At 46.0% G+C, this 24,238-nt stretch overlaps 1 protein-coding gene across 1 annotated transcript in view; it reads left to right on the top strand.

The window, feature by feature from the left end:
* Window positions 1-24,238, top strand: part of DNAH6 (dynein axonemal heavy chain 6) — a 386,479-nt gene that overhangs the window by 110,598 nt on the left and 251,643 nt on the right. The window contains exons 17-21 of the mRNA XM_040324272.1: window positions 386-499; window positions 578-721; window positions 930-1,142; window positions 8,809-8,901; window positions 10,095-10,214. Of these exons, the coding sequence (XP_040180206.1) occupies window positions 386-499; window positions 578-721; window positions 930-1,142; window positions 8,809-8,901; window positions 10,095-10,214 (684 nt within the window). The remainder of the gene's footprint in view (window positions 1-385; window positions 500-577; window positions 722-929; window positions 1,143-8,808; window positions 8,902-10,094; window positions 10,215-24,238) is intronic.

A 24,238-nucleotide genomic window follows, 5' to 3' on the forward strand; every position in this document is an offset into this window, starting at 1 on the left:
CTTTACAATGACTTTAAGCTCTTGTGCTATTTTCTGTTTATGATGCCATGTTACAGTTGCCTTTAGTTTTCTGATACGGTACCTTTATGTACCTGTTTCTATATAGTTCACCTTATATTGTAAAACTCTTATAAATCAATAAACATACTGAAATGTAGACATATAACCTTCTTACATGTATATGTTTTCAACATTACTGTTACTTGGGTAAACTATTAAGTGGTACAGTCCTGGTCTTGGTCCCTTTTGGTATTAGCCACCATTGCCGTAACATGGTTTCTATGGTTGTATTTAGGACCTCACTGATATGTTTTATATGGTGAGGACAACTGAGTATTTATTGACTGATTTTCCTGTCTGAATTTTTATGCATTGGCATTTACAGGTTGAAGTGACCAGGTTTGATGCATTAGAAGAAGTGAGTGCAGAAGTAAAACTGAAGCAGCTGCTGTGGGATTCAATGACTGAGTGGGATACTCTAGAGGCTGAGTGGATGCAGGTAAAGTAACTGATATATTGTACAGAAAAATAAAACATGAATAATATTTAACTCAAATTAATTTCATTTAATTTTTAGTCTAAGTTTGAAACACTGGACCCTGAGGAACTGAATACCTTAGTGCTTAAATTTGCTAAATTTGTAAATCAGTTGGAAAAAGGATTACCTCCAAATAATGTAGTCCCACGACTGAAAGAGAAGGTGGAGAATATGAAAGAAAAGGTAAGACACTCCCTTTACTATAGCATATCTAATTGAAAATGATTACTCAATAAAGCAAATAGTATAGTACTGTATAACATCTTCTGTGATAGAATGGAGGGTGGCGCTCGGGATAATCCTATTTTTGTTTTTTTTATGTAACTATAACTATAGTTGTAGTTAATAGAGTTTAATAAAACAAATACATAAATTACTTTGCATTCTACAGGTACCAGTGATAACTGACCTAAGAAATCCATGTTTGAAACCACGGCATTGGGCAGCACTAGAGCAGGAGATTGATGCTACACTGATAGACCCTGAGAACCCACTGTCTTTAGAAAAACTTATTGAGATAGGAGCATTTGGGTGTTCCCAGACAATTCAGGACATATCAGGACAGGCTTCTGGAGAAGCGTCCCTGGAGACTATAATTAAAAAGGTACACTTTACTTTTATATAATGTTAATGTTGGTTTCATGTTTTCTGGTTTAAATTTCTGATAATAATTGGCTGCAGGTAACACTTTGCCAGCAGCAGATTCACTTGAATGCAGCTACTATGTGTCTAATTTATTAAAGCATTCAGGAATATTCAATTGTGATGATTCTTAACCTCCCTGGCGGTATGATTCTTTCAGAAAAAACATGCTGAAAGCGGTACCATTATTTGCAAGGAAATTTGGCGTTTTATATTGTAGGCCTGTCATTTTTAGAAATAACTCACTTAAATCTGACCAAACAAGATTCTAATAGGCATCCCGGGTATGACATTTTTTTAAAAACAAAATTATAAATTATAATATAATAAATAACTATAAATAATTATAACAAATAATAATATAATTATAATAAAAATTATTCAATAATGTAATCAACTCAAAATCACTGAAATTTGCTCAGTTGCAGAATTGTCGTTGTCATTATTTTTTTTTTTTATGACAAATTTCCCCACAAATCGCTATCGCACAATTCTGCAAGTGATTATAATTTATTATCGCTGTTTTCTAGCTGCTCTAAAACTATTTTTGACATAAAGGGACACTTTTGGTTGCTATGGACAATCTACAGTTTGCAGGGAGAAAAAAAGGTTTTTATTATATAAAATGACATGCAGGGCACTGGGCAGACCACTAGGGACAAGGGGTGTGTGTTTTTTTTACATACAGTACTGTAATCTATAAGATTACAGTATACTGTATGTAATGTGTTTGTTTACTTTTTTAAATTTGGTGCCGTTCTCCGTCCCCGTGCGTCGTAACGTCGCAGGGAACGGAGATCGGCGGGACAGGAGGACGCTGTGTGAATCGAGCGAGGTCCCGCTCGCTCACACAGCGCGGTGGCATCGCTGGATCCAGGGACAAGGTAAGTAAAACTCCCTGTACATCCAGCGAGGCAAGCCTGAGTCTGACTCGGGGTTACCGATCCTAGCCCAAAAATCTCACCCCGAGTCAGACTCGGGAACACCGCCCAGGAGGTTAACTCCATTAGTAAATCGGCCTCTTTTTATCTTATTGTGGGCCAAAATGCCACAGAATTTTGATAGTTATTAAGGGAACAGTGACACAGCTACACATCACTGGTTTTGGGAGAAAGGGAGTGACACAATTAGAAGGTGAGTTGAATTTATGTGATTGTGTCACTTGTTGCTATTGATAGAATTTCTAGTGTGACAACTTGTAGACAGATGCAATCTGCTTTCTCCACTGCGGGTGGCGCTCAACCACAGCGGCATTGTAGAGGGAGAGGAAGTCAAGAGGAACTTAGCTCAATATGGTTTCCTGGGTCACAGGGGGCAGCTATCCAATTGGATGCTGGTGCGCCATGTGACTCTGGCAGCCATCTTAGGGTCAGGCAGAGGGGTCAGGCAGAGTCTATTTAAGATCCTGGGCTCCCAAGCTTGGTGAGTATTTTGTGTGTAGTTAGAGTAGGGACAGGTTATCTGTCTGGCAGGGAAAGTTCATAGTGTCAGGGAAAGGTTCCGGAGGAGTAGGGAAAGTAGGGACTCGCCATACTTTCTGGAAACCTCCCCACTTGGGTACGGACTGGCCAGGTTGCATTCCACCCCTCGAGACAGATGCTGTCAGCACACCTGAGGCCTACTTCTACTAACACATTGCTGTTTTATGCTGTACGTTTTCCTGATCAAGCTACCTTTTCGCTGGGCCTGTTCTGTATTGCCATATTCCCCCAGCCCTGTGCCAGAAGGTCAAGGACTTGCTCTACAACATGCTACAGAGTGGGGTACTTTGGGAAAGCCATAGTTCATGGGCTGCCCCCTGGTCCTGGTGCAAAATAATGATGGAAGTCTGTGATTCTGTGTGGACTATTGCAGAATAAATAGCTATACCTACTGTGATGTTTACCCGTTACCCCGGTAGGAGTCGCCCCATGGCACTAGGCCAATCCAAGTATTTCTCAACCCTTGACATGGCAAGTGACTACTGACAAGTACCAGTGATAGGCCAAGATAGTGGAAAGACTGCCTTTATCACACCCCTGGGTCTATTCGAGTTTGATTGTCCGCTCCAGCGCTTGATGGAGAGATGTTTGGGAGTTTTCAACTCTGACACTGTGTTTGTCTGCTTGAAAAATATCATAATTTCTCTCAAACCTGCGAGGGCCATGTCAAACCACTGGACCGCGTGTTGGTGAAGAACGCCAAAAGCAAAAGAGGTAGGCTCCTAAGTGGGAGCGCACCCCCTATCAGGTTGAGAAGCAGCCCTTTCCTCCAACTCAAGTATGAAATGATCTTGGAGGGTCTCAACCCCATCAAGAGATGACTCCACTGAAACCTGTTAAGACCCTGTGTGCTAAGTGGCACATGACCCTGTGGATGTCCCACCAGTATAAGTGATTCTCCCGATGAATGGTACTTGTCTTCTCTGGTGCTGGAGCCTCCGCCTCTTACTGGTTCAGAAGAAGAAAGTCCCAGTACATTTACGATGGACAGTCCAGAAGCCTCTGTGGGCAACGTTCACTGTTTTAACGCGCACAAGGAGTCAGCCTTGAGCCTTGAGCCCAGGTGATGGGGGTATGTACATCTACATTCTATGCAGTAAGGTAAAAAACCTTTTGCAAACCCCTTAAATACATTCCTGAGCCTGATCTCAATCCAGCAATGTGCACGAGAGCCAAGACTCTCACTCCTCTTTGGCTCAGATACAGCAGCCCATCAGAGCCAGTGATGAGGGAGAGGGGGGATAGGGCTGAGCCCTGCTGTGTGTCTTATGGACACATAGGGGGTTATTTACTAAAGGCAAATCCACTTTGCACTACAAGTGCAAACTGCAAGTGCAACGTGCACTTGAAATTGCACTGAAAGTGCACTTGGAAGTGCAGTCGCTTATGTTGTGTGTGGCTAGAGTAGGGACAGGTTACCCATGGCAGGGAAAGTGCTTAGCGTCAGGGAGAGGTTCCGGAGGAGTAGGGAAAGCACAGGGACATGCCATCCCATCTAGAACCCTCCCCACTTGGGTTCGGACCGGCAAGACTGTATTCCACTCCTCGAGACAGTCGCTGTCGACACACCTAAGGCCTACTTCTACTGGCAAATGGTTGTTATATGCTGTAAGTTCTCCTGGTCAGGTTTTCTTTTTGCCAGGCCTTTTCTGTTTTGCCAAACTTCAGTTACAATAGATTTCTGTTTCTCGGCACTGGAAGTGTTTTCTGGTGCCACACCACACTGCACCCACCCACAAATATCTACTAATAAAGATAAAGAATGACAGCAAATAGTTACTACATGTATAAATAGGGAAGGAGACTATTCTATTATTGGTGTACTCATTTGATGGTTTGTTGCCAGAAAGCACATTCATTCACTGTCAAAGATACTGTATGTGCAGTTGGTATTATGGTCCCATAATACTAGTGGCTGATCTGAATAGATGCTGCACCTATCTGAATAGAAACAAGGGGCCAGATTCACATAGGATTGCCCTGGCGCAGCGTATCAGAGATACGCTACGCCACTGTATCTTACCTGGCTCGAAGTCGAATCCAGGAAGATTTTGCGCCGTAAGTTACGGCGGCGTAGTGTATTTCTCGGCGCGTGATTCATTTAGATGAAGCGCATCCCCGCGCCGATTGAAATGCGCATGCTCCGTTTTCGAAATTTCCCACCGTGCTTTGCGCGAAATGACGTTGCACCGATGTCATTTTTTGAACTTAGACGTGAGTTACGTCCTTTCCTATTCACAGACGACTTACGCAAAAAAAAAAAATATTAAAATTCGACCCGGGAACGACGGCCATACTTTAACATGGCAAGTCTATCAATATGCCACGAAATAGCAGCTTTAACTATACGCTGGGAAAAGCCGACTAGCGACGACGTAAGAGAATGCGACGGCCGCGCGTACCTTTGTGGATCGACGGAAAAAGCTAATTAGCATACCCGACGCGGAAAACAACGCGAACTCCACCCAGCGGGCACCGAAGTATTGCACCTACGATCCGAAGGCGTACGAAGCCGTACGCCTGTCGGTTTGAAGCCAGAAGCCGTCGTATCTTGGTTTGAGGATTCAAACTAAAGATACGACGCGGCAAATTTGAAAGTACGCCGGTGTATCAGTAGATACGCCGGCGTACTTGCTCTGAGAATGTGGCCCAAGGTCTTCTGGAGGCTGTCTAATCTAATTGCTGCTGTAAATACAACATAATTATCTTAGTAGCCTCAGATATAATATATTTTTAATGCTAATTTCAGCTACAGTAAACCTCAGATACAGAAGCATATTAGTTATTGTAATTCATAGGTGCATGGAATGCATCTACTTTGTTATTTTCCATGATGAAAAAGGGAAGTGTCAGGCTGTCCATAAATGAGAGACTGCTATATCTTCCCAAGGAACGATACTACAGTGACAGCAAAGCACAAGGGCGGCTTTAGTTCTAAACTCTGCTCCCAATTGAATTTTTCTACACAAAGTAACACTGATCAATAACTAGTGTTTGCAACAAGTCACTGACCTTACTTTCACCCTTACTGTATGTGGGCAGGGTCTACTGTGCCCGTGCATGTAGGGTAACACCTCGCCCAAAGGTGTGATCACCAATGCCTGGGACCAGGTGGAGGCTTCTGTCATGTGAAGAATCAAACATTAAGGCAGTCCTCTACTCAGAGATGAGCCACTTGTGTGCCGCAGTAATGTACAGAGTTCCTCCACAAGATGTTTTGTCCCATGTAACTACACACCTGTACTGATCCATGTGTTGCATTCAAAGGGGCATGCGGAGCCATTGTCCTCTCCACCAGTCCAGCGTACCTCTGTTACCTCATTCCCAGTAACGGAATGAAACCCCTGCCTGACACATAGCGTAAATCTCATACGTGTCCTAAGTTAGCTCTGTACTTCCTTGTACCTAGTGATCAAGCCTTATATCCCTGTAATGCAAGTCTGCTTAGAGGATACAGACAGCTAGGGAGGGAGTCAGAACACAAACGCCCTTGCTACTGGAGGACCTGTCACCTAACCAGGTACCATGCAAAAGACATGTTGCTGTAGCTGTTCTTCATTTCGGTTACCCATGGCAACTACCCCTCTTCCAAGTTACCCATTCGTAGTGGTGTTACATATACCCCATAGTGCTTTAGCAGGTCCAGGTTCTTTAGGAATATGCTTAGTCATGTAGTCTATAGTCATGGGTGTACCAAAGAGTCTGCATTCCTCAGGTCCACACAGGTCCCAGCAAGCTTCTGCAAGGTTCCCCTCCCCATACCTGCTCTCTAGCCCCCCCTGGGACATGAACCTCTTCCCTTTTATATCCCATGGGAAAGTGTCTGGAGCCCAGAAAAAGACAGTGGACATGATCAGGGATGGCAGCATGAAACATTAACCCCTTCCCCCTGACCCGAGCAGCCAGGTAGCTAACTAAAACTTGCAATACAATAGGCAACCTGCCTACATGTATATCAGAAACAGCCTGATTACCACACTTATGTCTGGAAATACTTAACCAGTTAAGCCCCGGACCAATATGCAGCCTAAAGACCCAAGGTGTTTTTACAGTTCGGGACTGCGTCGCTTTAACAGACAATTGCGCGGTCGTGCGACGTGGCTCCCAAACAAAATTGGCGTCCTTTTTCCCCCCACAAATAGAGCTTTCTTTTGGTGGTATTTGATCACATCTGCGGTTTTTAGTTTTTGCGCTATAAACAAAAATAGAGCGACAATTTTGAAAAAAATGCAATATTTTTTACTTTTTGCTGTAATAAATATCCCCCAAAAACATATCTAAAAACATTTTTTTTCCTCAGTTTAGGCCGATACGTATTCTTCTACCTATTTTTAGTAAAAAAAATCGCAATAAGCGTTTATCGATTGGTTTGCGCAAAATTTATAGTGTTTACAAAATAGGGGATAGTTTTATTGCATTTTTATTAATTTTTTTTTTTCTACTACTAATGGCGGCGATCAGCAATTTTTTTCGTGACTGCGACATTATGGCAGACACTTCGGACAATTTTGACACATTTTTGGGACCATTGTCATTTTCACAGCAAAAAATGCATTTAAATTGCATTTTTTATTGTGAAAATGACAGTTGCAGTTTGGGAGTTAACCACAGGTGGCGCTGTAGGAGTTAGGGTGCACCTAGTATGTGTTTACAACTGTAGGGGGGTGTGGCTGTAGGAATGACGTCATCGATCGTGTCTTCCCTATAAAGGGAATGACGCGATCGATGCGCCGCCATAGTGAAGGACGGGGAAGCCGTGTTTACATACGGCTCTCCCCGTTCTTCAGCTCCGGGGAGCGATCGCGACGGAGCGGCTATAAACAAATAGCCGCGCCGTGGTCCCGGATCGCTCCCCGATCGGACCCCCCACCCGCTAATAGGCGAGGACGTACGTGTACGCCCATGTGCCTGTACGTGCCATATTGTGGACGTATATGTACATGCGGGGGTCGGGAACTGGTTAAAGGGGTTGTAAAAGTTTGTTTTTTATTTTCTAAATAGATTCCTTTAAGCTAGTGTATTGTTGGTTCACTTACCTTTTCCTTCAATTTCCCTTCTAAGTGTTTTTTTTTCTTTGTTTTCTTTGAATTTCGCACTTCCTGTTTCTCCTCAGTAAGGTGTTCAGTAAGTTGTTCTAAATGACTTTCCACCGCTCGAATGATGGTGGAAAGCTTACTGAGGTGAAACAGGAAGTGAGAAATTCAAACAAAGAAAAAAACATTTAGAAGGGAAATCGAAGGAAAAGGTAAGTGAACCAACAATGCACTAGCTTAAAGCGAAGCTCCACCCTAAAGTGGAACTCCCGCTGATCGGATTGCAATTTTTTATTTCACACAATATCAGTATCGCCACCTGGATCCCTTTTACATGAAAACACATCGCTGGCTTTAAAAACGCTCCCAGGATCATGGCTGCAGCTGCAGCCATGATCCTTATATAACCACTTTCTGTGCAGGACACATATATACATATGCCTGTTTGCATGGTCTTCAGCTTTAAAGAAAAAGTAGCACAATTATTTAAAAATAAATGTACCTTTAACCTAGACATTTGCATTTTAATATAATATATGGCAATAAATGTTGTATTAATGTAAAGATATTTTTGTTGTGTTAATGTTTAAAAACAATATAGCTATTTTTTCCTAGACTGAGGCCCCTTTCACACGGGGCAGTGGAGGTGCGCTGGCGGTATAGCGCCGCCAAAAATAGTGGCGCTATACCGTCGGAATTGCCGCGGGATTCAGCCGCTAGCGGTGCGGTATTAACCCACGCTAGCGGCCGAAAAAGGGCTAATACCGCCCGCAATGCGCCTCTGCAGAGGCGCATTGCGGGCGGTATTACCACGGTTTCCCGATGTTTTAAATGGAAAGGAGCGGTGAAGGAGCGGTATACACACCGCTCCTCTCACCGTTCCAAAGATGCTGCTTGCACAGATTTTTTTCTCTCCTGCCAGCGCATCGGGCTTTCACATTAAGAAGGCTGGGCAGGAGTTTTTCAGGCGGTATTTAGGCGCTATTTTTAGCCCTGTACCACCTGAACAACTCCTCAGTGTGAAAGGGGCCTTAAATACAATCATTAGTGTTTACAAATACTTTTTTTTAAGAAATGTGTTCTGTTTTAAGAAAAAAATATTATTTCTGTGCAGGTAGAGGATTCCTGGAAAACCACTGAATTTACTGCTGTTCCACATCGAGACTCCAAAGACGTATTCATCCTTGGTGGAACTGATGATATTCAGGTGGGAAGCAACTCTATTATGAAGTGAATCACATGTGTTAATGTTATTGTCAGTAATAGTGCCTTGTACTTACAGTTGAACCTCGGATTGCGAGCATAATCCGTTCCAGGAGTATGCTCGTAAGCCAAAGTACTTGCATATCAAAGCAAGTTTTCTCATTGAAGTGAATGGAAACGAAAATAATTTGTTCCGCATTGACTTCAATGGGATGCAATACCAAATGCGACCAGAGGTGGGGGCACCAGAGAGCGCCAAAAACGTACGAAAAGGCCTGAGGACACTTCAGCTTTTTTCCTGCCACCCCTGTACCTCAGGCCAAATTAGGTACTGCAGGCCAATGTTCGGCTTTTCTCAGCTCCTGCGCCCCCTTACCTCAGGCCAAATGAGGTACTGCAGGCCTATTTTCGGCTATGCTCAGCTTCTGCACCCCCGTACCTCAGGCCAAATTAGGTACTGCAGGCCTATTTAGCTTGAATTCTGCTTGTCTTGCGAGTCAACACTCGCAAACCGAGTCGGAATTTTTTAAAAAAAGTAGCTCGCAAATCAAAACGCTCTCAAACCAAGTTACTCTTAAACTGAGGTTCCACTGTATTTCATTGGTAAGGGATAATTAAAATGTAACCTCTAAACTGTCTATTATAAGCTTTCCTAAGAACTATTGCACAAGAATATTATGTTAGTATTTTATCTGGCCAACAGATCTAGGCTCTTGTACTTTCCGAGATGGGGGGGGGGGGGGTAGGGATTGTAGTTATGCAAGGGATTTCACAACTACAAAAAATGAGAGAGGTTTTTAACTCTTCTCTACTCTATCCAAAAATTAAGAAAGGAATGGTTGGATATACATACAATTTAAATAATGTATTTCTTCATAAATTAAATGCCTTCATAAATTAAATGTACATTTTAAGAAAAGTGTTTAAAAATTTGTGTACGATGATTGCCAAATTTTGTAACCTAGTTGAAACAGAAAAAAAAAAGATTTGAAATATGCATATTATATGAACGCATTTAGGATTACAAATATGCAGGGTTTAGAGACTGAACAAATATCAGCCTTTGTGAGTTTCAAAAATGTGCCGCCTGTGTTTGGGAGTCTATATGTTAATAATGAAAGCAGCCATACTGCAAATACTAAATGTTAATTGAATGCAGAGAAAGAAACCTAATAAGGCGTATTTCTTTTTCTTCAGGTTCTGCTGGATGACAGCACTATAAACATATCGACAATTGCATCCTCTCGTTATGTTGGACCTATCAAGCAACGTGTTGATGAATGGCAAAGAAACTTGGGATTGTTTAATCAAACACTTGTAAGAACCATTAGCATAATAGTGTTTGTGATAATGGAATAATCTAATAATATAAATACAGTTACCATTTTTCAGCTTGACTTAGCGCCAGTTTACACTAGAACGCTGTGCAGGAAACCCACGTTCCCTCCGCACTTCCAAACTGTGTTCAAAACACATTGCACTTGTGATCTGCAGTGAGTGTCAGTGCAATGCTATTGACACCGCATAAGTAGGTAAAAAAAATACAATGTGTTTGCCGACACCAGATCGCATGATACAGAAGTACCAGAAGTTCTATTGTTCTTTGACAATGCATTCCTTAAATTTGGTCATATATGGTAATATACACTGCTCAAAAAAATTTAAGGAACACTTTGAAAACATATCAGATCTCAACGGGCAAAAATCTCATGCTGGATATCTATACTGATATGGACTGGGTAATGTGTTAGGAATGAAAGGATGGCACATCATTTGATGGAAATGAAAATTATCCATCTACAGAGGGCTGAATTCGAAGACACCCCAAAAATCAAAGTGAAAAAAATTATGCAGCAAGCTAGTCCATTTTGCTGAAATTTCATTGCAACAACTCAAAATGGTCCTCAGTAGTTTGTATGGCCCCCCAAGTGCTTGTATGCATGCCTGACAACATTGGGGCATGCTCCTAATGAGACAACGGATGGTGTCCTGGGGTATTTCCTCCCAGATCTGGACCAGAGCATCACTGAGCTCCTGAACAGACTGAGGTGCAACCTGGCGGCACTGTATGGACCGAAACATAATGTCCCAAAGGTGTTCTTTTTGATTTTGGTCAGGTGAGCGTGGGGGCCATTCAATGGTATCAATTTCTTCATCCTCCAGGAACTGGCTGCATGCTCTCGTCACATGAGTCCGGGCATTGTCGTGCACCAGGAGGAACCCAGGACCCACTGCACCAGCGTAGGGTCTGACAATGGGTCCAAGGATTTCATCCCAATACCTAATGGCAGTCAGGGTGCCATTGTGTAGCCTGTAGAGGTCTGTGCGTCCCTCCATGGATATGCCTCTCCAGACCATCACTGACCCACCACCAAACCGGTCATGCTGAATGATGTTACAAGCAGCATAAAGTTCTCTGCGGCTTCTCCAGACCCTTTCAAGTCTGTCACATATGCTCAGGGTGAAAAGCATGGGGCACCAGTGGCGGACCTGCCAATTCTGGTGTTTAATTGAAAATGACAATCGAGCTCCACGGTGTCCAGCAGTGAGCACAGAGCACACTAGAGGACGACGTCTGGCAGTGCTCATCCTGTTCCTCCTTGCACAAAGGAGCAGATACCAGTCCTGCTGATGGGTTAAGGACCTTCTATGGCTCTGTCCAGCTCTCCTAGAGTAACTGCCTGTCTCCTGGAATCTCCTCCATGCTCTTCAGACTGTGCTGGGAAACACGACAAACCTTCTGGCAATGACACGTATTGATGTGCCATCCTGGAGGAGTTGGACTGCCTGTGCAACCTTTATAGGGTCCAAGTTTTGCCTCGTGCTACCAGTGGTGACACTGACCCTAGCCAAATGCAAAACTAGTGAAAAACAGTCAGAAAAGATGAGTAGGGAAAAAAATGTCAGACACCTCCACCTGAAAAAACATTCCTGTTTTGGAGGTCGTCTTATTTTCTCTTTCGTTCATAGACGGACACAGCCTTCTTTGACATTAGGGTTATGCTTCTTCCTACCAGGAGTGTTTAGGCAGAATTTAACAGCACTTACAGCGTTAAAACCTTTCCTTCGTGCCGCTCCACCCAGGGGGCGTGGCTCCCCCAGGCATAACCCACACCCTGCTCTAGGAGCCTCAGTCGTTTTCTGCCTAACGACAGGAGAGGAGTCAGGCACTTCTAGAGTCCTGTACTCTGGAGTTTTTTTCTTGCGATTTTTCTCGCTTTTATTATTTTGTTCCTGCATTTTTGAATCCTGTAAATCTTCTATCAACAGCCGACTGGGTGACAGGCTGGGTCAGCCGGGGAACTTCGGTTCTAGGGCATGCATATGACCGGTCTCTATGGCTTTGTCACAGTGTGTCTGGCCGACAGCCATGCCGTTTACGGACGTTGGTTCTGTCTGGGATACCTCCAGCCGGGTAGTCGCAGGAGGGGTAAGTAGTGGCTCCTTACTCAGGTAAGTGGTCTGGCTGGAATGTTCCCAGGGGAGGTCGACTGAGGGTTTTTTCCCTGCTTTCCTCTCTCCCTTATTCCTCTCCCTCCTTCCCTTGTGGATCTGTTATGTCAGAGGCTGCGGGCTTGACCCAAATGGACAGTGAGGATGACTCTGCTGCCTGTGTGTTATCACTACAGAGGGCTGTGGTGTTCACTACAGGGCCTTTCATGTGCGTCCCGATACTGGCCCGGCTGTGTCAGTGGGGGTTTGTTATCATGGGATGTCTGGGTTTTTTTTTTTTTGGGGCGGCTTTGGCGCTGCAAAAGACCGCGGATCTGTCTGAGGTGAAGACAGTCGCATCGCTGCACGGCTTCTCGGCACACTTTGTCCTTTTCAGACTGCGCTGCACCGGGAGGGGTGGCGAGTACCAGGGGCCCCCATACTCTGCAATGACAGCAAGGAGGTGACCAGTGGGGGTTTTTGTCCTGCTTTGCAGGGTGGGTGACACAGCGCTGGCACTATGGAACCTGAACCAGGTCTCCCTCCCCAGCAATGCCTGAGTTAACCCTTAACGCCCCTTCCCCTGCCACATCTGTTATGTTGGCTGTCCTGGGGTCTTTTCTTGCCTGAAGCGACTAGTGCCCGGATGGGGGGTAAAAAGCGCCCCCTCCCTGAGCCTGCTTCTGGGGATGTCTCTGATACAGAATCTGACAGTGCTCACATGTCAGGCTCTCCAAGAGTTCGGCTGGTTTCTGGATTGTCCTGAAATCAGGGTTGATTCCGTCTCAGGGACTGGAATACCTGGGACTAGTCCTGGATTCCGCCGGGGTGGGAGTGTTTTTTCTCCTAACGGAGAAACTTCAGACTCTGCTATCTGCTGTGCAGCAGTTGCCGACCCATAAGCGTTCATCTCTGCGATTCTGCAGGAAGGTTCTGGGTCCGTTGGTGGCCTCTTTCGAGGCGGTTCCGTATGCCCAATTCCACACCAGGGTGCTACGGAGGGAACTGCTGTCACGTTGGGACAAGCTTCCGTCATCTCTGGATTACCGGATTCAATTGAGTCTACTGGTCATGTCTCCCCTGGTGTGGTGGCTGGCGTCTCCGGTGCTTCGGGCCGGGAAGTCGTTTTTCTGCAGGCCACTGCACAGTGGTCACGACGGATGCCAGCCTCTCCGATTGGGGAGGGGTGCTTGGGGCACCCAGTCAGCCCAGGGGCACTGGACTCAGGTGGAGTCCTACCTACTGATCAATGTTCTGGAGCTCCGAGCAATCAAGCTTTGCCTTGCCAGGTGGTCCCTGGATCTACAGGGCCGACCGGTCAGGATCCTGTCCGACAACACCACAGCCGTGGCGTAGGTTGATCATCGGGGAGGCACACAGAGTTCTGTTGCAGCGACGGGGGTCGCACACATTCTTTCGGTGGGCCGTAGGGTCCGTTCTGGCTCTATCGGCCGGGTACATTCCGGGAGTACGGAATTGGCAAGCCGACTTCCTAAGTTGCCCTACACTAGGCCAAGGAGAGTGGTCTCTCCACCCGCAGGTGTTTCAGGGTCTGTGCCAAAAGTGGGGCACTCTGGACGTGGATCTTCTAGCGTCCCATCTCTATCGGTAGGTGCCACGGTTCGTGGCCAGGTTTAGGGACCCGTGGGCGGACGCGTCAGGCGCGTTGGTGGCTCCTTGGGGTCACTATCGCCTAATTTACACCTTCCCTCCTCGGAAGCTTCTTCCTCGCCTGCTGCGCAAAATGGAAGCTGAAGGGATTCTATCAATCCTGATTTCCCCAGATTGGCCGCGTCGATCCTGGTATGCGGACCTGGTGCGTCTGTTGACAGATGCCCCCTAGTGTCTTCCCCTGGGAGTTGATCTTCTGTTACAGGGTCCGATCTTCCACCCTGTTTCACAGCCACCGGCTTTAGCGGCGTGGCTGTTGAGAGCAAGGGGCTAAAGGACCAAGGCCTATTGGGCTCGGTGGTTTCTACCGTGCTGCCTGCACGGAAGTCTACCTCACGTAGGATTTCTCATACATGGAAGGCCTACATCTCTGTGTGTGAGGAGATGAAATGGCACCCTCGTACATACGTGGTGTACAGGGTTCTGCTGTCTTTACAGCAGGGAGTGGTTCAGGCTCTCGCCTTAAGTACGGTTAGGAGCCAGATTCCTGCTCTGGCTGTTTTTACTTGCAGCGACCCTTGGCGTCGCACTCCTTGGTGCGTACGTTGGGTCAGGGGGTCTGGCAGGTGGCCCCTCTGGTGCGCCCTCCACTACCCCCATGGGACTTGAATTTAGTCCTTTCGGTGCTTCGGGATGCTCCCTTTGAGGTCATTCGGGAGGTTTTTTGTTTATTGTCACAAATGGTGATTTTATTTCTGGTAGCAATTACCTCGATCAGACGTGTGTCTGTCTGATCTGGCGGCCTTGTCTTGCAAGGCTCCCTACTTGGTCATCCCTAGGGATGAGGTGGTGCTGCGGCCGCAGCCGTTTTTTCTCCCTAAGGTCGTTTCAGCTTTTCACATTGATGGGGACATTGTTCTTCCATCCTTATGTCCTCGGCCAAAATGCCAAGAGGAGGCCACTTTGCATCCTCTGGATGTGATTCGGGCCCTACGAGTGTAATTCCGTTCCGGAAGTCGGACTCACTGTTCGTGTCGGTGGCTGGTCCTACAAGGGGGCCTGGTAGTCTCGTCGGCCACCATTTCCTAGGTGGATCCGACGGATCGTGCTTCAGGCCTATGCCCTGAAGGGGCGGGCGCCCCCCTTTCGGGTTATGGCTCATTCGACCAGGGCGATCGGGGCCTCTTGGGCTTTCCGGCATCATGCCTCAGTGTTACAGCGGTGTTAGGATGCGTCCTGGTCGTTAATCCACGCTTTTCAAAGTTTTACAAGGTGGATGTGTGTGCATCTTTTGATGCCTCCTTCAGCCGCAGGTGTTACGGGCGGCAGTTTATGGTTGGAGTTTCTCCGTTGAGCAACTCCGGTTTTTTATTTGGGGTGTAACCTGGTTTGTTGTGTTATTTTCCCACCCCTCGAAATTTTTTGACACTGCTTGGGGACGTCCCTAATGTCAAAGAAGGCTGTGTCCGTCTAGGAACGAAAGAGAAAATAGGATTTTTGTACTCACTGTAAAATCCATTTCTCTGAGTTCTTAGACGGACACAGCACCCACCCCTCCTTGGTTTGTACTGCTTGTTACGAACTGAGGCTCCTAGAGCAGGGTGTGGGTTATGCCTGGGGGAGCCACGCCCCCTGGAAGGAGCGGCACAAAGGAAAGGTTTTAACGCTTTAAGTGCTGTTAAATTCTGCCTAAACACTCCTGGTAGGAAGAAGCATAACCCTAATGTCAAAGAAGGCTGTGCCCGTCTATGAACTCAGAGAAATGGATTTTACGGTGCGTACAAAAATCCTATTTTTGCCCATCTAGTGCCCTTGTTTTTATTAACAGCAAAGCAGCTGAAACGGATTAACAACCCCCTCTGTATACACCCCTCCCCCTCTGCTACTCAATTGACCAGATCAATATCCCTGGAGTTCTGATTCAAAAGTGTTCTTTTAATTTTTTTGAGCAGTGTATATAGTTCTTCTTATGCTTGCATTGATTTCCTTCAATATTCCAAAGACTCTGCTGGTAGTAATTGGCTTATGTACTGTATGTGAAATAATGTGAAAGTGTTTAAGGTGCTGTGTAAAATTTTCTGTGATATATACAGTATCTCACAAAAGTGAATACACCCCTCACATTTTTGTAAATATTTTTTTATTTCTTTTTATGTGACAACACTGAAGAAATGAGGCCGCGTACACACGGTCGTTCCAAACGGTCCAACGGGCCATTTCCATCGGTTCACCGCTGAAGTGGCCTGATGGTCTGATGTGCGTACACACCATCATTCCAAAAACCGATCGGGTCAGAACGCGGTGACGTCAAACACACGATGTGCTGAATAAAACGAAGTTCAATGCTTCCAAGCATGCGTCGACTTGATTTAGAGCATGCGTGGGTTTTGAACCGATGCTTTCTGTACTAACCATCGGTTTGAACCGATCGGGCAGCGGGCCATCGGTTCGATTTTAAAGCATGTTTTAAAATTTTGGACCGAAGGGCAACAGACCGATGGGCTATACACACGGTCGGTTTGGACCGATGAAACACTTTGCTACAATGTAAAGTAGTGAGTGTACAGCTTATATAAAAGTGTAAATTTTCTGTCCTCTCAAAATAACTCAAGACACAAAAGTGAGTACACCCCTAAGTGAAAATGTCCAAATTGGGCCCAAAGTGTAAATATTGTGTGTGGCCACCTTTATTTTCCAGCACTGCCTTAACGCTCTTGGGCATGGAGTTCACCAGAGCTTCACAGGTTTCCACTGGAGTCCTCTTCCACTCCTCCATGGTGACATCACAGAGCTGGTGGATGTCAGAGTCCTTGCTGTCCTCCACCTTCCGTTTGAGGATGCCCCACAGATGCTCAATAGGGTTTAGGTCTGGAGACATGCTTGGCCAGTCCATCACCTTTATCCTCAGCTTCTTTAGCAAGGCAGTGATCATCTTGGAGGTGTGTTTAGGATCGTTATCATGTTGGAATACTGCCCTGCGGCCCAGTCTCTGAAGGGAGGGGATCATGCTCTGCTTCAGTATGTCACAGTACATGTGGGCATTTATGGTTCCCTGAATGAACTGTAGCTCCCCAGTGCCGGCAGCACTCATGCAGCCCCAGACTGTGACAATTATTTTTTTCAGATCCTCAAAGAGTTATTTGCCATGAGGTGCCATGTTGAACTTTCAGTATGAGAGAGTGAGAGCGATAACACCAAATTTAACACACCTGCTCCCCATTCACACCTGAGACCTTGTAACACTAGCAAATCACATGACATTGGGGAGGGAAAATAGCTAATTGGGCCCAATTTGGACATTGCCAGTTGTTTAGACATTAATGGCTGCGTGTTGAGTTATTTTGAGGGGACAGCACATTTACACTGTTATACAAGCTGTACACTCACCACTTTACATTGTAGCAAAGTGTAATTTCTGTCATTTCTGTCCCTGGGATAAGCAGGCTTCCAGGCACAGATACCAAATCCAGTGAGGTAGTGAGCAACAGTGCAGTGTTTATTGGTAATATTTACAAGTCTATATATAGGTGCTGTACAGTGTTAACGAAAAACAAACAGAACAAAAAAATAGCCAAACAAAAATCTAGCCGTGTCTCGGCACTAACTACACAATATATACAAGCCCTCACTACCAGGCTGAGCAAGCCTACAGCTTTTTAGCTTCCACATAAACTGCTTAATAGCTTTCACCAACCTGTTTGCTCTCACAGACCAGCAGTGTCTGTGTTTCCCAGGCAGAGAGCAAAGGCTGTCTGTTCAGGTAAGCTTAAATTAGCTTGGGGAAAGAGGACCAAGACCCGAACTGGACCATGGATAAAAGATCCCTGAACGTGTATGAATGAAGCCTGGGAGACGTATAAACCACAAACAGGACTTTTCCTGTCTCTCTCTGGAACACTCTGCTACAATATATATATATATATATATATAGAGAGAGAGAGAGAGCAATGTTTTGTTAGCACAACATAAAATTGTAAATTCATATGATTCACTTAAAGTGATTGTAAACTGACAGTTTTTTTTAATAACAAACATGTTATAGCTACCTGCTCTTTCCAATAGTTGTGGCTGCATAGAGCTGCCCTGATCTTTCTCTTTTCTGGTCTCCTGCCGATGCTCCTGGCTATGCCCCCCTTTCAATTGCTCCCATAGCAAGCTGCTTGCTATGGGGGCACTTGTAATGGCTCGTTCCCGAGCCACACTCTGCTAATTGACACATTGGCTTGGCTTGGCCCTCCTTCTCTTTCCTCACAGGCTACGATTGACAGCAGCAATAGCCAATGGCTCCCTCTGCTGCAACCATGGCCAGTGAGGAGAGAGAGAGTGGAGGGAGCCACTGCTCTTGGGCACATTGCTGGATTGAGATCGGCAAAGTATTTAAGGGGGTGGTATTGGGGGGTGGTGGTGTTCATTAAGGGGTAAAACACGCTCTGCCTTTGGAACCACTTTAATTTAGGTTTCCCTAACTAAATATCTTAAATTGGAAAAAACATTAATATTAAGTTAGAATAGCTTACAATAAATTGTTGATGTTAATTTTCAAGCACTGGTTTTTGATTGAAAACAGAAATGTAACAAAATTGTTGTGCTAAAAGTCACCACCCCTATCACCCAAACTGGATTTAAAAGCTGCTGTACAAGATATTTAATGATATTAAAGACCAAGTGGTGGATTTTGCTATTGCTGTATGATTGAGCACTGCACTTTAAAGCACTTTAAATATTTGAATGCAACTCTGTACTGAATTTCACCATAATTATTCATTGAGATTATTTTTTTTTATGATTTTTATGGCATTTTTGGTATAAAAACTCTGTTTTTATTACAATTAATTTGTTTTGGCAATGTTTGTTTTATATAATATAATCTAATAAAAAATTCAATGCAAAATGCCACCCTAATTGTTTTTAAGAGAATCCAATAAACCATTTTTATTGCACAGAAGAGGCACCATGTTATCAGCTTCTTACAGGAAGTTAGCAGCTCACTGGATTTCTGGCAAAACAACATTTTCTGACAGACTCCATGGCAGCCTACGTGTGGGTTAATCCCGCCTCTCATACCTCATAGGACCCTACTCCCATAAAGCTTTGCTTCTAGCCATAGACCGTGTTCCTTTTTTGTCCTCCTCCTAGGACCTAGGTAGTCTTACCTTTTTATAAAAAGATTTCTTTGGTCCAGTCCTGGTGGTTGCACGTACAGGAGAGTACTTTTTCTGAAGTCCAGCAAGTCCCAGCAGGGTGGACACAGGCAGTATTTATTCCAATGCCTTATGGAGCTTACTAGCCAGCCATTGGCAGGCAAGCATTGTTGTGGCCAAACGTCCTGGCTATTAGCAGGAGGCCTTCCCCCTACAGACAGTACTCCGGATGGTGCGGTGTTGAGCGTCATTGCTCCCAGGCTGGATCAGATGGTACCTTGGTAATGTATCGTTTTTTTTGTTTCTACATTGGCAGCTGTTTTTGTTTGTTGTCTGTTTGCACCACACTGTCCTAAAACCCTTCCGGGTTATGGCTGCTGGAACGCACCTGCGTTCCAGTCTCTTCCTCCTGTATCCTTCTGCGCGTGTGCGTGCCTCCTCCGGTTCGCGCGTGCGCAGTTAGGGTTGGTACCGCTTTCGCGCATGCGTGCGAGGTACTCGAGGTCATGCCGGACACAGCGCGGGCGCGCGGCGTACACGGCGGGCGTGGTGACGTCATCAGAGTGCAGCAGTTTTAAAAAGCAGATGCAGCTAATTTGGGGATTCTCCTGGCTCATTTTTCTGCTTTTCAGGCGCAATACTTGCTGATCAAGGTAGGTGCCTTGTGGCACTCTGTTACCACTGTTATATTGTTTTTTTTATATGCCTTGCCCTTATAGTTGTTTTGATGCATTACTTACAGTGTGTATCCCTACTGCTATGAATGTGTCACCGCCCCCCAGTGGCCAACCCTTACGCCGCAGGTAGGATGGAATTTTTTCTTTCCTCTACCTGTCTGTTTTGGGTTTTTTTTTAGGTGCAAGTTTTTCATTTTTTTTTTCCTTCACCGTCAGCCCTTCTAGGTCTGATCGACAGCCCTCAGTTCATGAAGAGATTGATGTTTCTAGATCACAACATCGTCATTCCAGGTCAAGCTCTAGATGTCCCAGATCACCTTCCAAACATCGTGGTGAAAAATCTAAGTCCACGTCTGACCGTCATTCTCACCGCCATTCCAGCCATTCTGGGAGAAAGGCTTGCTGGGGATGCAGAGCTCAGGTTTCCGGAAGGCAAATCCTTCTGTGATCCCTGTTACGCTCAAGCTGCAAGAGAAAGGGTGGATGGAGATCAACAAGTGGAGGCTCTGGTCAGAAAAGTGGTCCAGGAATCCCTGAACCAACCTGATCCCAACTGTAGCATTCCTTCTCCAATTGTTCCAGCTCCAGTTCTCGTGCAGGATGACTCTGAAATGCCGGGTCCATCTCAGTGTAATCGCTCCCCAAGTTTGTCCTCCACTAGTGAAGTGGAAAGTATTGTCAATTCCGCAGGATTTGATTTTTCTCTTGTTCCAAATTTGGTCAAAGCTGTAAATGCCGCTTTAAAATGGGAAGATCCGGTTGAAGCACCTTCCAAACAGAGGAAGTATTTCAAACACCTCAAGAAGGAGCGTCCCAGTTTTCCCCTCCTGGGGGAACTTGGAGAAATGATCACTGACGAGTGGACTGCCACAGAAAGGAAGAATTCATTGCTTTCTAAAGTAGCAAAAATGTATCCGTTCAAAAGTGAAGAAGTGAAACATTTAGAATCTGCTCCCTTGGTTGACGCCACTTTAATGAGGTTAGTGAAACATGTTACTCTGCCTCTGGAAGATACCGTTTCCTTTAACCACTTCCATACCAGGTACTTACGCAGCTTCCCGCCCAAGCCAATTTTCAGCTTTCAGCACTGTCGCACTTTGAATGGCAATTGCGCGGTCATGCTACACTGTACCCAAACAAAATTGGCGTCCTTTTTTCCCCACAAATAGAGCTTTCTTTTGGTGGTATTTGATCACCTCTGCGATTTTTTTTTTTTGCGCAACAACTAAAAAAAGGCTGAAAATTTGGAAAAAAAAATACATTTTTATTTTTTTCTGTTAATTTTTTTGTAAATAAGTTTTCTCTTTCAATTACGGGCACTGATATGGCGGCACTAATGGGCACCGATGAGATGGCACTGATGGACATCGATGAGGTAGTACTGACGGGCACAGATGAGGTGGCACTGATTGGCGGCGCTGGTATGCGACACTGATGGGCACTCATAGGCGGCACTGATGGGCACACATAGGTGGCACTGATGGGCACACATAGGCGGCACTGATGGGCACACATAGGCGGCACTGATGGGCACACGTAGGCGGCACTGATGGGCACACATAGGCGGCACTGATGGGCACACATAGGCGGCACTGGGCACTCATAGGCGGCACAGATGGGCACTCATGGGCGGCACTGATGGATACTTATGGGTGGCACAGATGGGCACTGATAGGTGGGCACTGGGCATGGATGGGCACTGTGGGGTGGCACTGATGGACACTGGGGTGGCGCTGATGGACACTGGGGTGGCGCTGATGGACACTGGGGTGGCAGCACTGATTTTTGACAGGTTGCCAGTCAGTGCCCATTTGTGGACACTGACTGGCATCTTTTTTCTAATGCTTTTTTTTTTATATTTTTTTTAGACTTTTTTTTTTTTTTTTGCTGGCATTTTTTTTTTTTGCCCACCCTGGTGCTCCAGGGTGGGCATCCCTGGTGGTCCAGTGTGGCGATCCGAGGGGGGGCTGCGCTGATAAACAATCAGCGCGAACCCCCCCTGTCAGGAGAGCCGCCGATCGGCTCTCCTCTACTCGCGTTTGTCAGACGCGAGTGAGGAAGAGCCATCGACGGCTCTTCCTGTTTACATCGTGATCAGCCGTGGTTGGACACGGCTGATCACGTGGTAAAGAGTCTCCGCCGGAGGCTCTTTACCGAGATCGGAGATGCAGGGTGTCAGACTGACACCCCGCATCACCGATCGCCGCGATGCGCGCCCCCACGGGCGCGCGCGGCATGAAATCCTGCAGGACGTTCTAGAACGTCCTGTCAGGATTTCATAACCACTTCCCGGACGTAAATCGGCCATAGGCCGGGCGGGAAGTGGTTAAAGATGGTTTGGATAGGAAGATTGATACGGATCTCAAACGCATATATATTACAGCAGGTATGGCCTGTAAACCAGCCTTGGCCCTTGCAGCCCTCTCCAAGGTAATGGAAGCCTGGACAGATGAAGTGGATTCTACCTTGTCAAATCTGTCTGAACATATGGTCAGAGACTTGCCAGTCCATGAACTAAGAATGGCGTCTGCTTTTCTGGGTGAAGCTTCCCTGGATATTATCCGTTCAGTGGCACGGGTCATGCTCTCTTCTGTCACAGCTAAACGCGCTCTATGGCTTCGTCCTTGGGTAGCTGACCCAGCCTCTAAGCAGGCATGGTGTAGGATTCCTTTTCAGAGGGCTTCCCTGTTTGGGAATAAACTCGATAGTGCTATCACCCATGCCACAGGGGGTAAGTCAGGGTTACTTCCCCAGGATCGTCATCCCTTTAGTCAAAGAAAGTTTTTTCCCAGACAAGATCAGGATCGTTCGAGAGATGCTCGTCGGTACAAACCTGGTAGAGAATTCAGGAAGAACTGGAGGAGAAACCAGCCTTCTGGTCAGAAGCCCACAAAAGGGGCTACTTCTGGTGGGCGTGACGCCCCTAAGTCTTTTTGATATAGGGTCGGCTCAGACGGAACAATTTGGAGCTCGGCTTCTGCAATTCTGGGCAGCCTCGATAAAAGATTTTTGGACGATCAAAACAGTATCCTCAGGTCACTCTTGGACGTTTGTCAACCCACCTATACTTCAGTTTGTTCCCACAACTCTACCCTGCTCAGAAGAGAAAAAACAAATCCTTCTAACATACACAAACACTCTTTTAGCCCAAGGCGCCGACGTACAGGTGCCAACGGCAGAAAAATTTCAAGGGATGTACTCGCCCCTGTTCATGGTTCTAAAAAAGACCGTTTTCTGGAGGCCAGTGATAGACCTGACACATCTAAATACCTTTATCAAAAAGGAAAAATTCAAAATGGAGTCATTACTCAGATGATTCTACCGGGCGATTGGCTTGTATCAATCGACTTGAAAGACGCCTACTTTCATGTCCCAGTAGCGGTAGAGTTTCAGAAATACCTTCGGTTTGCAGTAGGCAGTACTCACCTCCAGTTTACTTGTCTCCCGTTCGGGCTTACAACATCGCCTCGAGTATTTTCAAAGCTCTTACTGGCTGTCGTAGCCTTAATCAGAACGAAAGGTATTCGTCTACATCACTATCTGGACGACCTGCTATTACTTTCATAGAACAGGGAGCAACTATTGATACATTGGCCCAGGTCATTCTCACTCTAACTGAGTTAGGTTGGCTTCTAAACAGGAAGAAGAGTCATCTAGAACCCACATAGTCCCTAGTCTTCCTCAGTGCCCAATTCAATACGTTTCAGAGTACCATTTCCTTACCCTTGGAAAAAATCCCAGTAGTTCGGGACAGGATTCGTCTAGCATTGGAATCCCCTTTCCTCAAAGCCTCACTTTGTCTCAAAATAGTAGGCACCATGGTGTCTACAATTCCCATGATGAGATGGGCACAGTGGAAAATGCGTCCCTTCCAGAAGGGTTTTCTCCAACAATGGTATCCAAGATCTCTGGATCATTTGATACGGATAACCTGGTCGATGCGGGAAAGTCTTCTCTGGTGGCTTGTGCAGAAGAACCTCCTCAACTGTCTCTCCATAGCCCCCGTCTCTTGATTCACAATTACATCCGACGCCAGCAGCAGGGGCTGGGGTGCTCTTTGCCTGAAGGAAGTAGCTCAAGGGAAGTGGGACTTTCCGTCCCGGAAGGTGGTATCCAATGTCCTGGAACTCTGTGCAGCCTTCTGTGCCCTTCAAGCCTTCATTCATCTAATAAAGGGGTCGTCAGTCCTTCTAAGAATGGACAATACGACAGCTGTGTCGTACATAAAGAGACAAGGGGGCACTCACAGTCCCTACTGAGGGAGGTAGATCCGATCATGTCATGGGCGCAGACACATTTGGCTGATCTGACAGCGGTTTATCTCCCCGAAGCTCAGAATCTACAGGCAGATTTCCTCTCGAGAACGTCACTCGACAACAATGAGTGGTCTCTCCACAGTGAGGTTTTCAGCTGGATCCTGTCACTAGGATTCGTACCGGAAGTAGACCTGTTTGCATCTCCGTGCAACTTCAAGCTGGAG

This window comes from Rana temporaria, chromosome 1 (genome assembly GCF_905171775.1).
Source record: "Rana temporaria chromosome 1, aRanTem1.1, whole genome shotgun sequence".
NCBI classification, from domain to species: Eukaryota; Metazoa; Chordata; class Amphibia; order Anura; family Ranidae; genus Rana; species Rana temporaria.